This window comes from Mobula birostris, chromosome 3 (assembly GCF_030028105.1).
Source record: "Mobula birostris isolate sMobBir1 chromosome 3, sMobBir1.hap1, whole genome shotgun sequence".
NCBI classification, from domain to species: domain Eukaryota; kingdom Metazoa; phylum Chordata; class Chondrichthyes; order Myliobatiformes; family Myliobatidae; genus Mobula; species Mobula birostris.
Genome location: NC_092372.1, coordinates 104,927,332 through 104,944,521, shown reverse-complemented (window position 1 = coordinate 104,944,521; position 17,190 = coordinate 104,927,332). Strand labels below are relative to the sequence as shown.

Below are 17,190 nucleotides of genomic sequence, written 5' to 3'. Positions count from 1 at the left end.
AATCTCCCTGTAACTCCTGTGTATTTCTGCCTCTGCCTCCCGAATGATCCGAAGTTCATCCAGCTCCAGTTCCCTAACTCGGTTTGTCAGGAGCTGCAGCTGGATGCACCTTTCACAGGTGTAGTTATCAGGGACAATTGTGCTTGCCCTGACTTCCCACATACTGCAAACGGAGCACTCAACTGCCCTAACTGATGCCTCCATTACTTACTCTTAAGGTAATTAAATTAATTTAAGGAACTTACCCGGTCTTGCCTCATTTGGAGTGAAGCTGGTCCTCAGCCTCTGTTCACCGAAACCTCTCGAGCCAAAGCCTTCCTACTCTGTCTCCCTCTACTCCGTCACCCGCTCTGTTAATCTGCTCACTATTAAACACTCCCGCTGCCTCACAGTCCGACTCACATGTGCTTACGCAGTCGTGCCCCGTTCAACTGCCGAAGAAAATCCAGTAATTATTATGTATCTTTTTATTATGGGTGGTTCAAATAATTGAGGGACTGAACTGTGGGATGTGGGAAGACAGGGAGACATCTAGTGGCTCTGATGACTACAACTGTGAAAAGTGCATCCAGCTGCAGCTTCTAACAAACTGTGTCAAAGAGTTGGAGCCGGAACTTGATCAACTCCGGCTCAGTCGCGAGGCTGAGGGGGTGATAGATAGGACAAATACAAAGGTAGTTACATCCAAGGAGCAGGATACAGGAGATGGGTGACAGTCAGGAGGGGAAAAGCGGTTAAGGAGCCAGTGCAGAGTAGCCCTGTGGCCATCTCCCTCAACAACAGGTACATCATTTTGGATACTGTTAACCTTACAGAGTAAAGTCACAATGGTTGAGTCGCTTGCACTGAGTCTGGCTCTGTGACTCAGAATCGAAGGGGAGAGAAGAGGTATGCCTGAATGAAAGGGGATTCGTTAGATAGGGGAACGGAGAGGAGGTCCTGTGGGTGAGAACAAAATTCCCAGATGGTATGTTGCCTCCTGAGTGCCAGGCTCCAGAATATTTCAGATTGAGTCCCCAGCATCCTTAAATGGGTGAGTGAACAGCCAGACATCATGATCCATGTAGGTACCAGTGCCATGGGTAGGATGAGTGCTGAGGTTCTGCATAGGGAGTTCAGGGAGTTAGATGCTAAATTAGAGGGCAGAGTTGTGACCTCAGGATTACTGCCCATGCCATGTGCTAGTGAGGCCAGAGCTTCAGTTTATTACATGGCTAAGGAGGTGGTGTACAAGACAGGGCATAAGATTTGGATCATTGGGCTCTCTACCAGGGAAGGTGGGACCTGTACAAAAGGAATGGTTTGTACCTGAACTGGAAGGGTTTAATATCCTGGTGGGAAGGTTTGTAAATGCTGCAAGGTTGGGCTTAAACTAGAGTTGCAGTGCCAGAACAGTTAGTGGAGAGATTGTGGAGGAAGATGTTGATAAGATCTCAGACAAAGTTAGGAATCAAAACATTGAGCATGGTGCAACTAGTGTCCTGAGCTGCATATATTGAAATGCAAGATGTAGGAAAGGTGGACAATAGTGCTGAAAATGAGGTAGCTTGTTTACAAACAGAGTCAATGTGTAGTGAGAGGCTGTTGATAGGGCAAAATTGCAGCCAACAGGATGAGTTGCAACGTAAAAGGTGGACAAAATCAAAAAGGGTGAATACAGGACTGTAAGTCTTGTATTTGAATGTGTATTATACGGAATAAGATTGATGAAGTTGCAGCACCGTTGCAAATTGGCAAATACAATGTTGTAGGCATCACTGAATCATGACTGAGAGATTATAGCTGGAATCTTAATGTCCAAGGATACTCCTATCAAAAGGTTAGGCAGTAAGGCAGAGGGGCGAATTGCTCTGTTGTAAATAATGAAAAAGGTGACATAGGATCGGAAGGTGATGAATCATTGTGGATAGAGCTACGGACCTGCAAGGGTAAAATGACCCTAATGGGAGTTGTACGCAGACCCCAAACAGTAGTAAGGATGTGGCCTACTACACTATAGTGGGAGGTAGAAAATGCATGCCAAAAGGACAATGTTAAAATAGTCAATATACAGGTAGATTGGGAAAAATCAGGTTGGTGCTGGGTTCCAGGAGGGGCAATTTCTAGAATGCTTACAAGATGGCTTTTTAGAGCAGCTCGTGGTTGAGCCCACTAGGGGATCAGCTATTCTGGATTGGGTGCTGTGCAATGAACCGAGATTGATCAGGGAGCTTAAGGTAAAAGAACCCATAGTGGCAAGTGATCATAATATGGTCGTATTCACCCTGAAATTTGAAGGAGAAGCTAAAGTCAAATGTATCAGTATTACAATGAAGAAAAGGGAATTACAGAGGCATGAAGGAGGAGTTGGCCAGAATTGATTGGAAGAGAGCATTGATGTGAAGACAGCAGGGCAGCAATGGCTGGAATTTCTGGAAGCAATTCGGAGGGAACAGGGCTCCCAAAGAGGAGGACATATTCTGAAGAAAAGGTGACATAACCTTGCCTAACCAGAGAAGTCAAAGCCTGCTTTAAGCAGACATTCTACCTATGTTCCTTGTATTTTCTCACCCTGCTTCCGGATTCTTGTTAAAAACTTGGAGCTTCCAAATGCTTTTACTAGTTTTTGATGAAAGAAGGCGATCTCAGGTGATACCAGTGATGCAAATAAACAGGTGTGGGTAGATGGGGAGAGTTTCCAGCAAAGGGTTTTAGGGGTGGGTACAGAAATTGGAACCTAGATTGATATATGTGGAAATATTCACATAGAAAGGTTATCAAGGGCTAGGTATAATTAATTGGGTAATAGTAAGAAGAGAGAAAAAAAAATCAAATAAATGCTGAGTCATCTTAATGTGCAAATTCCATTACTTTGACAAAGATTTTTTTTGGATATCCTTGAGTTAAAAATATAATTTAGTTCTTACTTATTTACTTTGTCGAGTTGAATTATTTGATCCTTTTATGAATTTGATGACAAAACGATGTTGTAGTGGAGCACGCTTAACATCTAATCAGTTCAATGTTAACATGAGGTACTATTACTGCTCTATAAGACTCTGGTTAGACCATATTTGGAGTATTGTGTTCATTTCTGGTCGTTTCATCATAGGAAGGATGTGGAGGCTTTAGAGAAAGATATCTACCAGGATGCTGCTTGAATTAGAGAGCATGTCTTATGAAGAACGGTTGAGCGAGTTCAGGTTTTTCTCTTTGAAGTGAAGAAGGATAAGAGATGATGCAAAAGAGGTGTATACGATTGTGAGAGGCACTAGTGGACAGCCAGTGCTTTTCTCCCAAGATGGCCATGGCTAATACTAGAGGACATTCTTGTAAGGTGAATGGAGTAAAGTTTAGAGGTATTAGATATGTCAGAGTTAGGTTTTTTATACAGAGTGGTAAGTGTCTGGAATGTACTGCCAGGGCTGGTGTTAGGGCTGATACATTATTTAAGAAACTCAGATAGGCAAATGGATAAAATAAAATTTGAGGATTATGGACTACGTAGGATGGAAGGGTGAGATTGATTTTGGAGCAGGTTAAAAGGTTGGGCCCATAATGTGCTGTACCTTTCTATGCTCTTTGTTCTAAATGTATTTGGTAATTGTGACTGATAAAATAATCATGGTTTCATAATTTTTGCACCCAAGTGTTTAATGATTTATACCTGCTGTCATGCTGAAACCTATTTTCAGTGCATGTCATTATCTTTTACCTTCTGAACTTCCTGTCAGCCTAATCTAACTTCTTTTCTGAACCACTGTTGCCTCTTTGTATGGCTTTGTCTCGTATACCTTTTCATCTGTTGATTATTACTTGAGTAATGTTAACAGTGACAATATGGGTTTTGTTAAAATCATTCTGATTTATTTGATTTTATATAAAATTTGCCTCATTAAAATGACGTACGAGCCCTACTCTTTTTAAAATTGGCAGTGAAAAATAAAATAAATAGAAATGTAGGAAAGTACACAAATGGTTAATAAAGCCCCTGAAAATCTGTTGATTGAAAATATTGTTCAAGGAAGTGATAACACCCTACAATTTTGAATAAGCTTCCATCAGAGTATCTTACAAAGACATTCTGCTTCCACCCTTAAAACTTGGAAAGTGATATCAAAAATTGCTTCAGTCATTCTAATGTAGAATAAGGTATGCAGCCCTTAGTCTCTGCATCAAATGAATATAAATTGTTGTTTCTTTGGTGCATAATTTTTTGTGCATGAGTGACATAATGCTAAAGTATGACTACATTTAGATTGCACAGGTGAAAATGGATTCTTAAATATAAAGCTGTTCATAAAATTGGCATTATATACAATATAGCACTGTTTTACAGGCTGATTTTAGAACATAAGAATTGCAAGACAAAATACACCATGACTGATTAAATTCACCTTGTACTTTTTTGAATTATGAATTATTCAGTGGGAAACAAGTTGTGATTAACCACAGCAATCTTGGGCAGTTATCTGCAAAATGCCCTGATTGAGACAAGGATACCACAAATCTATAGTTTTCACATCAACTGAGCCAAGGAAATGTTCACAGGCGCCATAGTTTCCAAATGAGGTTCCAAAATTGTCCGATAAAATACTTACAAAGGCATTGAAAACTAGCATGTTAGGAGTTTAGCTTAATTATTTGCAACCAGAAATCAGATTGGGAGGGCACCAGGTTCAGATTTCATGCTCTAACCTCAGAAGGTCAATGTTGTCAGAGATCCTGGAATTATCTCCTTTTTACAATATATAGCATTTGTTGTACATTTAAAAATCTGAAAAATCTTAGGGGAGAAAGCAGAAAGTTAACAATTGCCAGAACATGCAGCATTAAAAAGCAGATTCACCAGATTTAAAAGAAGGTTCACCAGATTGATTCCTGGGATGGCAGGACTTTCACATGATGAAAGACTGGATCGACGAGGCTTATACTCGCTGGAATTTAGAAGATTGAGGGGGGATCTTATTGAAACGTATAAAATTCTAAAGGGATTGGACAGGCTAGATGCAGGAAGATTGTTCCCGATGTTGGGGAAGTCCAGAACGAGGGGTCACAGTTTGAGGATAAAGGGGAAGCCTTTTAGGACTGAGATGAGGAAAAACTTCTTCACACAGAGAGTGGTGAATCTGCGGAATTCTCTGCCACAGGAAACTGTTGAGGCCAGTTCATCAGCTATATTTAAGAGGGAGTTAGATATGGCCCTTGTGGCTAAAGGGATCAGGGGGTATGGAGAGAAGGCAGGTACAGGGTTCTGAATTGGATGAGCAGCCATGATCTTACTGAATGGCAGTGCAGACTTGAAGGGCTGAATGGCCTATTCCTCCACCTATTTTCTATGTTTCTATGTAGAACACACTCAAAGGCATGCGGTCCTTTTCAAATTCAAGCTCGGGCTGCAAAGGAAGATTTGACCCTGTTTGTTTCTTACCAGGCAAGTTGCATTAAAATGATCACTTTGGTGAAGTTTGACATCACCTCCCCATTTGTCAAATAACAGTACAAGAAGAGACCACAGAAGAGATCAAAGATCCACGAAGAATAGGCATAGGGGTGATAAATGATTTTCAGTTGTACATTAGTACTTTATATTTGGTTCCTTTAACAACACTCCCACAGAAACTGTACAAGAACCGTGAGTTTGGTTTTGTAGCTCAGCAGCTCTCAGTGACAGATACTTCAAAATAAAATTGGAAGAATTTAAATAATCCACCAGAATATCACAGTTTGCTTTGTGATTGTAAAACATTGCATCACATTGCCAAATAGGTGCGTTATTCCAACCTCTGTGTAACATAATTTCAAGCAACTACTTACAATGAACCAAATCTAAATGCACAACCATTAAAACATAGTCACAATCAAATTATAATTTTAATTATGTTTTGATTAGCTGTGATTGTGTTCTGCAGGTGTCTGCCAGCTGATGAACAAAATAGGTGAAACTCTTGACAAAATCAAGGCCTTCAATAAAAATGATGAACAATTTCTGGAAGCATTTGCCATTTTTTGTGGATTGGGCATACAGAACACTCAAATGTATGAAACTGTTGAAATGGCAATGGCAAAACAGATGGTGACACTTGAGGTAAGGGACATAAAGATGGAGCTTTTGCTTTTCATCACAACCTTCTAAGCTCATTATTTGGTCCATCCTTATCCATTGACCTTCCTTCCCGAAGCATTTTGCTCATCCAGAAATACTGTAGCTACAGATATAATATTACAATTACTCCCCAAGTGCTTTATGCTCCTTGAAGGAATTGATCAAGCGCTGTTACTAATGCTTTTACATATGTCTCCGATCACTATCTAATGGAAACCTTTTGCTATGGCCTGACCCCCTCATTCCTGCTATATCCAGCTGTAACATGAAAGGTTAGTTTTCCTGCTCTTCAAAAGCTGCTTCCTGCTGTGCCAGTCATGGATTGGCCTGTTCAAAGGACGCGGTAGCTTTCTCCCATTGGCTGACTTTCACACCGTGGCACCAGATCCTGGTACCGGGCACCTTAGGGGTATACGAATAGCATGTGCGAGAGCCTCGGTCTCTTTTCGTTATGGAGCTCCCCTTCAGACTGGGCTGCAACCAGGGCTGAAGGACCAATGGGAAAGTGTGCTGCAGAATGTTGGGTCTGTGTACACACTTAGAGAAGTACCTGTTCAATGTTGTAGTTGCGTAACTTGGGGGGACTTAGCAAAGTACCTGCTTGAGTTAGAAGTCTTACTGAATGATTAACACTGTAGTTTTGTAACTTGGGGCATAAGTAACTACTTGTTTGACTTTGATGTTTGGTTGAGTGTTTTGCTGTTTGTAAATAAATGGTTAATGTGCTTACTTGCAACATGTCTTTGACCTGCCTACTGAATCCACATAACACCAGCCTAAAGAATATTATCTATATTCAGGAAGACTTGGCGATGGGTAACTAGGTTTCATTGTTTGTTTATAAATAAATAGATAATGTGCTAATTTGCAATCAATTTTTTCTGACCCACCTATTGAATCTGCAAATTTGCTTCTGAGTAACATCAGCCTTTATAATATTATCTATATTCAGAAAAGTTTGGATGTGGTTGACTAATAAATTAGGGCTGATAGGTAGGGATTATGTGTTATAAAGGGCCCTCTATAAGAAACTTATTTGGTTTTGACCTGTGAAGCCCAGGAGAGTCTTGTGCTAGTTTTTAGCCCACAACCAAGGCCTAAACTCCTAAATACGCGAGAATTTGCTGTCCTTTACAGTATTCCAGATTAAAGGCTACTGACACTGGGGATTGTCGGATCCTTCCTGGCTGCTGTTACCTGCTGTCCTCTATGGCAGCTATTAGCGATAATGCACTCAGATTGGTGTAGGTATGTGCTGGGGGTATTCAAATTTTAAGAATTCTATCAACTTTGCTTTCTCACTGGAGTTTTGCTATTTCTAAAACTTCACACCTGTACGGTTTCCACCGACCCCTCATCCTCAGAAATCAAATACTTATTTTAAAGTGGAATTATCCATTTTACCAGCTGGTTATGGCAGATTCCCTTTAGTTCCTCTTGGTTTAGGAACTGAAGATAACTGGTTAGAAAGTGGGAATATTGACATGAATTTTCTTTAAGAAGCAACCAGAAGAAAGGCGAAAAGAACAGAATATGTTGAAGGGTTATAATGGGTGGGAAGAGCATGCAAATCACCTACATTGAATGTTTGTCTCCATTCTGTAAATTCTGTGAAATTCTAAGGGCTGCATAATTGCTTGATCTGCTCCATGCCTTGTGTTTGCTTCCTGTTGGATACCCACAGTCACACTTGCCGTTCAACAGTTGAGTGGCTTGCAAGACCTTGGAAGTCTCACTGTCATGACTACTCCATGAAGAGGAGCATCCATCAATGGCAACTAGACTCCAGCCTTGTTTGGACAATGACCTGCAGGCAGCCAATACAGTCAGAAAGCTTTTTCCACTATGATTAAATTTAGAGATGGTGGAAAGTCAATTAAGTAGTTACAAAAATATAAATTACTTTTTCAATAATTTAAATGCAACTAATTTATGTAAATGAATGAAAAGTATTGATGTTAATTTCAGGCATAATAATGTGTTCAGAACATGTTTCGATGATCTTTTTAGGTACTTTCATATCATGCATCTGCTACTGAAAATGAAACTGAGGAGCTTCAGGTAACAGCGGTAAAAACAATTTTTTTTCATTTCCATACTGTTATTTTGTATATATTTAATTTAAATTTTAATTACACCTAGGTTGTGACCATATCTGCTAACTTCTGATATTTGGGCAGGTAAATTTACAGAGTTTCATCGGTGTTGTAAGTGTCAAAACCTTTGTTCTTTCCAAGGTTAATCAAGGGGAAATTGTGAAGCATCCAAGAATGGATATAAGACAAACAGTTTGATAATACATTGAAAAGGGGAGGTAGTTAGAGGTAGATGTCATTATATGAAAAATTTCATATACAAAAGTGTATATGAAGAAAAATCTGTGAATAATTTCTCTGAAGGGAATTCTACAGATAGAAACATAGAAACATAGAAAATAGGTGCAGGAGTAGGCCATTCGGCCCTTCGAGCCTGCACCGCCATTTATTATGATCATGGCTGATCATCCAACTCAGAACCCCGCCCCAGCCTTCCCTCCATACCCCCTGACCCCCATAGCCACAAGGGCCATATCTAACTCCCTCTTAAATATAGCCAATGAACTGGCCTCAACTGTTTCCTGTGGCAGAGAATTCCACAGATTCACCACTCTCTGTGTGAAGTAGTTTTTCCTAATCTCGGTCCTAAAAGGCTTCCCCTCTATCCTCAAACTGTGGCCCCTCGTTCTGGACTTCCCAACAACGAGAACAATCTTCCTGCATCTAGCCTGTCCAATCCCTTTAGGATCTTATACGTTTCAATCAGATCCCCCCTCAATCTTCTAAATTCCAATGAGTACAAGCCCAGTTCATCCAGTCTTTCATCATATGAAAGTCCTGCCATCCCAGGAATCAATCTGGTGAACCTTCTTTGAACTCCCTCTATGGCAAGGATGTCTTTCCTCAGATTAGGGGACCAAAACTGCACACAATACTCCAGGTGTGGTCTCACCAAGGCCTTGTACAACTGCAGTAGTACCTCCCTGCTCCTGTACTCGAATCCTCTCGCTATAAATGCCAGCATACCATTCGCCTTTTTCACCGCCTGCTGTACCTGCATGCCCACTTTCAATGACTGGTGTATAATGGCACCCAGGTCTCGTTGCACCTCCCCTTTTCCTAATCGGCCACCATTCAGATAATAATCTGTTTTCCTATTTTTGCCACCAAAGTGGATAACTTCACATTTATCCACATTAAATTGCATCTGCCATGAATTTGCCCACTCACCCAACCTATCCAAGTCACCCGGCATCCTCTTAGCATCCTCCTCACAGCTAACACTGCCACCCAGCTTCGTGTCATCCGCAAACTTGGAGATGCTGCATTTAATTCCCTCATCCAAGTCATTAATATATATTGTAAACAACTGGGGTCCCAGCACTGAGCCTTGCGGTACCCCACTAGTCACCGCCTGCCATTCTGAAAAGGTCCCGTTTATTCCCACTCTTTGCTTCCTGTCTGCTAACCAACTCTCCACCCACACCAATACCTTACCCCCAATACCGTGTGCTTTAAGTTTGCACACTAATCTCCTGTGTGGGACCTTGTCAAAAGCCTTCTGAAAATCCAAATATACCACATCCACTGGTTCTCCCCTATCCACTCTACTAGTTACATCCTCAAAAAATTCTATGAGATTCGTCAGACATGATTTTCCTTTCACAAATCCATGCTGACTTTGTCCGATCATTTCACCGCTTTCCAAATGTGCTGTTATCACATCCTTGATAACTGACTCCAGCAGTTTCCCCACCACCGACGTTAGGCTAACCGGTCTATAATTCCCCGGTTTCTCTCTCTCTCCTTTTTTAAAAAGTGGAGTTACATTAGCCACCCTCCAATCCTCAGGAACTAGTCCAGAATCTAACGAGTTTTGAAAAATTATCACTAATGCATCCACTATTTCTTGGGCTACTTCCTTAAGCACCCTGGGATGCAGACCATCTGGCCCTGGGGATTTATCTGCCTTCAATCCCTTTAATTTACCTAACACCACTTCCCTACTAACATGTATTTCGCTCAGTTCCTCCATCTCACTGGACCCTCTGTCCCCTACTATTTCTGGAAGATTATTTATGTCCTCCCTGGTGAAGACAGAACCAAAGTAATTATTCAATTGGTCTGCCATGTCCTTGCTCCCCATAATCAATTCACCTGTTTCTGTCTGCAGGGGACCTACATTTGTCTTTACCAGTCTTTTCCTTTTTACATATCTATAAAAGCTTTTACAGTCAGTTTTTATGTTCCCTGCCAGTTTTCTCTCATAATCTTTTTTCCCCTTCCTAATTAAGCCCTTTGTCCTCCTCTGCTGAACTCTGAATTTCTCCCAGTCCTCAGGTGAGCCACTTTCTCTGGCTAATTTGTATGCTTCTTCTTTGGAATTGATACTATCCATAATTTCTCTTGTCAGCCACGGGTGCACTACCTTCCTTGATTTATTCTTTTGCCAAACTGGGATGAACAATTGTTGTAGTTCATCCATGCAACCTTTAAATGCTTGCCATTGCATATCCACCGTCAATCCTTTAAGTCTCATTTGCCAGTCTATCTTAGCTAATTCACGTCTCATACCTTCAAAGTTACCCCTCTTTAAGTTCAGAACCTTTGTTTCTGAATTAACTATGTCAGTCTCCATCTTAATGAAGAATTCCACCATATTATGGTCACTCTTACCCAAGGGGCCTCTCACGACAAGATCGCTAATTAACCCTTCCTCATTGCTCAAAACCCAGTCCAGAATAGCCTGCTCTCTAGTTGGTTCCTCGACATGTTGGTTCAAAAAACCATCCCGCATACATTCCAAGAAATCCTCTTCCTCAGCACCTTTACCAATTTGGTTCACCCAATCTACATGTAGATTGAAGTCACCCATTATAACTGCTGTTCCTTTATTGCACACATTTCTAATTTCCTGTTTAATACCATCTCCGACCTCACTACTACGGTTAGGTGGCCTGTACACAACTCCCACCAGCGTCTTCTGCCCCTTAGTGTTACGCAGCTCTACCCATATCGATTCCACATCTTCCCGGCTTATGTCCTTCCTTTCTATTGCGTTAATCTCTTCTTTAACCAGCAACGCCACCCCACCTCCCCTTCCTTCATGTCTATCCCTCCTGAATAAAGAGATGTAATAAAGAGAGGGATAAAAATAAATCCTTAGACCATAGACCATGACATGTAGAAGCAGAGTCAGGCCATTCAGCCCATCAAGTCTGCTCTGCTTTTTCATCATGGCTGATCCCGGATTCCACTCAACTGCATACACCTGCCTTCTCACCATAACCTTTGATGCCCTGACCAATCAGGAAACTACCAATTTTCACATTAAATATACCCACTATCTTGGCCTCCTCAGCTGTCTGTGACAGAGCATTGCACAGATTCACTACTCTCTGGCTAAAAACAGTTCCTCCTTAACTCTGTTCTAAAGGGTCATCCCTCAATTTTGAGGCTGTGCCCTCTAATTCTGAACACTTCCACCATAGGAAACTTCCTCTCCATATCTACCTTATCGAGTCTTTTCAACATTTGGTAGGTTTTAATGAGGTTCCCCAGCATTCTTCTAAATTCCAGTGAGTACAAGCCCAAAGCCGCCAAATGCTCCTCATATGTTAACCTGTTCATTCCCAGAATCATCCTCGTGAATCTCCACTGGACCTTCTCCAATGACAACAAATCCTTTCTGAGATATGGGCCCAAAACTGTTGACAATACTCCAAATGCGGCCTGCCTACTGTCTTAAGAAGACTCAGAATTATCTCCTTGCTTTTATATCCTATTCTCCTTGAAATAAATGCCAACTTTGCATTTGCCTTCTTTACCACAGGCTCAACCCGTAAATTAACCTTCTGGGAGTCTTGCACAGGGACATCTAAGACCCTTTGCACCTCTGATGTTTGAAGTTTCTCCCCATTTAGATAGTAATCTACACTTTTGTTCCTTTTACCAAAATGCATTATCATACATTTCCCAACACTGTATTCCGTCTGCCACTTTTTTGCCCATTCTTCCGAATTGTCTAAATCCTTCTGCAATCGCATTGCTTCCTCAGCACTACCCACCCTCCACTTGTCTTTGTATCATCTGCAAACTTTGCCACAAAGCCATCAATTCCATTATCTAAATCATTAACAAACAATATGAAAAGTAGCGGCCCCAATACTGACCACTGAGGAACACCACTAGTCACTGGCAGCCAACCAGAAAAGGCCCCATTTATTCCCACTTGCTGCCTCCTGCCTGTCAGCCATTCCTCTATCCGTGCCAGTATCTTTCCTGTAATGCCATGGGATTTTATCTTGGTAAGCAGCCTCATATATGGCACCTTATCAAATATCTTCTGAAAATCCAAGTAAATGACATTCACCGTCTTGTTTGTTCACCCTGCTTGTTACTTCCTCAAAGAACTCTTAACAGATTTGTCAGATAAGATTTCTCTTTACAGAAACCATGCTGACTTTGACATTTTTTATCATTAGTCTCCAAGTACCCCGAAACTTCACCCCAAATAATGTACTCCAACACTTTCCCAACCACTGAGGTTAGGCTAACTGCCCTATAATTTCCTTTCTTTTGCCTTTCTCCCTTATTAAAGAGTAGAGTGACATCTGCAAATTTCCAATTCTCTGGAACCATGCCAGAGTCAAGTGATAAGCAATGCATCCGTTATCTCTTCAGCAACCTCTCTCAGGACTCTGTGATGTTGTTCATCTGTTATTTCTTCAGCAGTCTCTCTCAGGACTGTGTGATGTGTGATGTTGTCCATCTGTTATCTCCTCAACAACCTCTCAGGACTCTATGATGTTGTCCATCTGTTATCTCTTCAGCAACCTCTCTCAGGACTCTGGGATGTTGTCCATATGGTCCAGTTGACTTATCCCCCTTTAGATCTTTCAGTCTGCCTAGCACTTTTTCCTTTGTAATAGCAATGGCACTCACTCCTGCTCCCCGACACTCACGGAATCTGACACACTGCTAGTATCTTCCACAGTGAAGACTGATGCAAGGAACCCATTAAGTTCATCTACCATTTCTTTGGCCCTTATTATTACCTCACCAGCATCATTTTCCAGTGGTCCAATATCAATTTTCACCTCCTTTTTGCTCTTTATATAACTCAAAAAAGTTTTAGTATCCTACTTTATATTATTGGCTAGTTTGCCCTCATATTTTGTCCTTTCCCTTCTTAGAGCTTTTTTAGTTGCCTTTTGTTGGATTTTAAAACTTCCCTATCATCCAACTTCCTAGTCACTTTTGCTAACTTATATGCCTTTTCCTTGGATTTTATGCAGTCCTTAACTTCCCTTGTCAGCCACAGTTGCCTACCCCTGCCATTTGAGAACTACTCCTTCTGTGGGACATATCTATCCTGCGCCTTGTGAACTATTCCCAGAAATTTCAGCCACCTCTGCTCTGTCGTCATCCCTGCTGGTATCCCCCTGTAATCCACTGGGCAAGCTTCTCTCTCATGGTTCTGTAATTGCCTTTATTCCATTGCAATATTGATACATGTGACTTATGTTTGTTCCTCTCAAATTGCAGCATGAATTCAGTCATATTATGATCACAGCCTCCTAAGGGTTTCTTTCTCTTAAGCTCCCTAATAAAACCTGGATTATTATACAACACCCAAACTAAGATAGCCTTTCCCTGAGTTGGCTCAAGGACAAGCTGCTCTAAAAGGCCATCCTGTAAGCATTCAACAATTTCCCTTTCTTGCGATCCGACACCAGCCTGATTTTCCCAATCCCCTTGCTTATTGAAGTCCCCCATTACAATCCTTGAGATACACCAAAATATAAAAGATACTATTACTGTTAATTCTCTGCCTGGATTGCAGATGAAATGGTGAAAAGGACCTTCTGAAATATGCAGTTGTGCTGGAGGAAGTTACTGTGGTTCACCATGTGAAAGGCTGCAGAAAGGTTGAAGTGAACAAGGATGGTTAAAATAAACATGATCATAGTCGTTGAGGATATTATTATGACTTCGCTTAAAGATACTTGTATTTCAGTGCTTTGTAAATGATTACTTGTTCTGTCAGATCATGTCTTAATTAGAAATAAAAATTAAAATAGGAAAAACAATATATCTTGATAACCATTCATCTTATGCACTTATGTTATGTTCATTCTCATAGGAGTTATTTTCATTTTTTATAGGTCAAGACAGTACCTTCTGCTCATTCACTTAAGCTTCTAGATTTTAGCTTCAGTGATTTTGACTTGTCTGAAGTTGAGACAATATTGGCTGCCATCCGGATGTTCACAGACCTGAACTGCTTACAGAATTTTCAGATGAAGTATGAGGTATAACTAATTTTGAGGGCCACCGTTCAGTTAAATTTTGTATATTGGCAGAAAGGAAGACAGTAATGTATTTTGGTAGGAAGGATGAAGAAAGTACTGTTAAAAAACATTGAATTTTGAGCACTTTATATCTTATAGATATAAGAGCCTGACTTGTTTAGAAAAAGGAAGAAATTGATTACATTTTGCATAACCTTGAATCAAAATACTTTAAACTGGAATGTAGTTTAGAACCCATGTATCCTTCCTACATTCTCAATATGAAATTGGTATAATTTATGAAACTTGCAACTATTTGGTTCGACCATTGGGTTGAGAAGTACTAGTTCTGTGTCTATAAAGGTAAATGCTTTTATTCTGTTCTCCTGTATTCTGAAATGAGGAATTGGGGACAAAACTCTGAATCCAAAGCTGCTGCCATTCTTACAAGCTTGAAATTATTTGTCAGGAGTAAGCCACCCATTTGTTTGGGACCTTGTTGAAACAGATTGACCTGACCTTCAGCTGAGTGAACCTGTATGATGCCACATTTTCCAATAGCATCATAATGTGAGTGGGGAAGTTGGTTGAAGAGCAACCCTCAGGCATAACACAGTCAACAAGATCTTTGACAACCAATGTAACCATGCGTCAAAAACAATTAAAATTTCTACCTTTCAGAAGCTTTCAAGAGTTACTAGAATCTATTAAACATATTCAAATTGCTATAAATAATAAAATGTTAAAAACATTTAAATGAAATTAAGTAATTTTAAATTACTTTTTAAATTAGAGTAATACTTATCATGTTCTATTATAGCTGTCCTCCATTGAAATTATTGAAGAACTCATTGCAACACTTTTATTATGTGCAAAATTCTAAATGTTGTTGGCACTGACATAAGAAGTACAGTTGGATTACCCTGAAAAGTCCAGCCTATTATGTACCTGTGGAAAATTCTAACCATGTTGTATTTTCTTAGCTCTGCTCTCTTTGCCTGGCATTCCATGCTCAGAGCTTGTCTCACAAATCTCTCAGTTAATGCTATAAATGACAAACAACTCCTTATGTTACCGTATTAAATAAAAAACATTCTCTTCTGGCAGTTATTTCTAAATTTCCCTGTTATTTTATTTGCTGTCATTCCCTGCTTGAGAGGATTTGTCCTTATCAACGTTTTTCAGCTGCGAAGTTCATTCAGGACAAATTATCTTTCTACTTATCTTTCTGTGGGAAGTGTTTTGCCTTCCATTTCTCATTGCCTGCAATGAAAGAAGGGGAATTATGGATTGATGTTTAGATAATTTTAAAATAGTAAAATAATCTTTTATATCCTTAAAGTTTATTTTAAAAATCTTTAAAATATTCTTAAAGAAATATTTTTAAATATTAAAATCTTCAATATGTTTAAAGATTAGTGTATAATAAGTCATTACAATTTTGTTTTAGTTAAGCAGCCATTTCCTTGCTAAGGTTCTGTCACAGTTGACTGATGTTTATGTTCCAATAAAATTGAAAATTGTATAGGAAAATCCCAAGAACTTTCTTGGTGATTCAGATCTATTTCACAGATGGAGGACATCCTTTGACAGCTTTCATCTTCCAGTGTTGCCAATATTCAGTATGGATTGTTGATACTGTGTAAGCAATATGATGAATAATCATTGGAAGAACTCCCACTGCATAGACGAGAATATTGTTTCATATTATATTGGAAATGGAACAAATCCATTTATTCTCTAGTGCAAGGAAACTAAATACAGTACTTCATGTATATCATCCATTCCATATGTGCTTCTGGTATATTTTGAATTAACAGTAAAAGTTTGTAGGTTTGTCCCCAAAGTTCTAATTTCTTCTGGAAGTAGAGAAAGCATTCAAACTACATATAATGTAATTAACCATGCAACCAATGCTAGATAAGCCTCAGCAAAGCTAAGCCAGAAGTTCTAGGTCTATTTCCCAAATATTGCTAAGTAACTTAGAAATAATAGCATGCAGCTATAAAGTGTGCAGACCTGGGTCCAGTTTACAAGCTTGACGGTACTGAATTCCCTGCTCTGAAAATGGATGAAATGATTGTGTGCACAAGTAATCCACTGCTTTGAAATTTCACTGCAGTAGTGGGATTATCGAATACTGAGTAACTAACTTAGAGCACGTTCAAATACACTTATTTATCACTCCCTTCACCCCCCCCCCCACATCCCAGACCCTGTCTCCCCATCACTGTCCGAGAAACTGAAACCAATTTTGTAAGCAAAATAGCCCAATGAATCAGTAATCTAAAGACACATTCACATTACACCTGGACATTACATTTGCTAAAATAAATAATCAGAAAATATAAAGCAAAATTTTATTTAGATTGGCTTCAAAATTGACAAATACGCCATAGAAGACTAAGCAAGCATGCAAGTTTATTCGTATAGCACGTTTATTCGTATAGCACTTTTCAAATACAAGGCAGTTCAAAGTGCTTTACAGGAGATTATAATTAAAAGCTCCAGTGAAAAGAAAAGTTTTAAGCCTCAATTTAAAAGAACTTAAAGCTGGGGCAGACTTCAGATCCTCTGGAAGTTTATTCCAGATACGTGGAGCATCGTAACTAAAAGCTGCTTCACCATGTTTAGGTTTGACCCTGGGGACGGTACGCAGACCCGCCCAGATGACCTGAGAGCTCGGGAAGATTCACAATGTAGCAAGAGATTGGAGATGTATTTTGGCCCCAGATCATTCAGTGATTCATTCATAAAACAGTAAGATTTTAAAGTC

The 17,190-nt window shown here is 39.9% G+C and overlaps 1 protein-coding gene across 3 annotated transcripts in view; it reads left to right on the top strand.

Moving 5' to 3' along the window:
* pde5ab (phosphodiesterase 5A, cGMP-specific, b) overlaps positions 1-17,190 on the top strand; it is a 119,271-nt gene that overhangs the window by 70,178 nt on the left and 31,903 nt on the right. For 2 of the 3 annotated variants that reach the window (XM_072253155.1, XM_072253154.1), the window contains exons 10-12: positions 5,892-6,067; positions 8,096-8,155; positions 14,289-14,435. In XM_072253155.1, coding sequence (XP_072109256.1) covers positions 5,892-6,067; positions 8,096-8,155; positions 14,289-14,435 — 383 coding nt within the window. The remainder of the gene's footprint in view (positions 1-5,891; positions 6,068-8,095; positions 8,156-14,288; positions 14,436-17,190) is intronic. The other variant, XM_072253156.1, reaches the window with a different exon arrangement.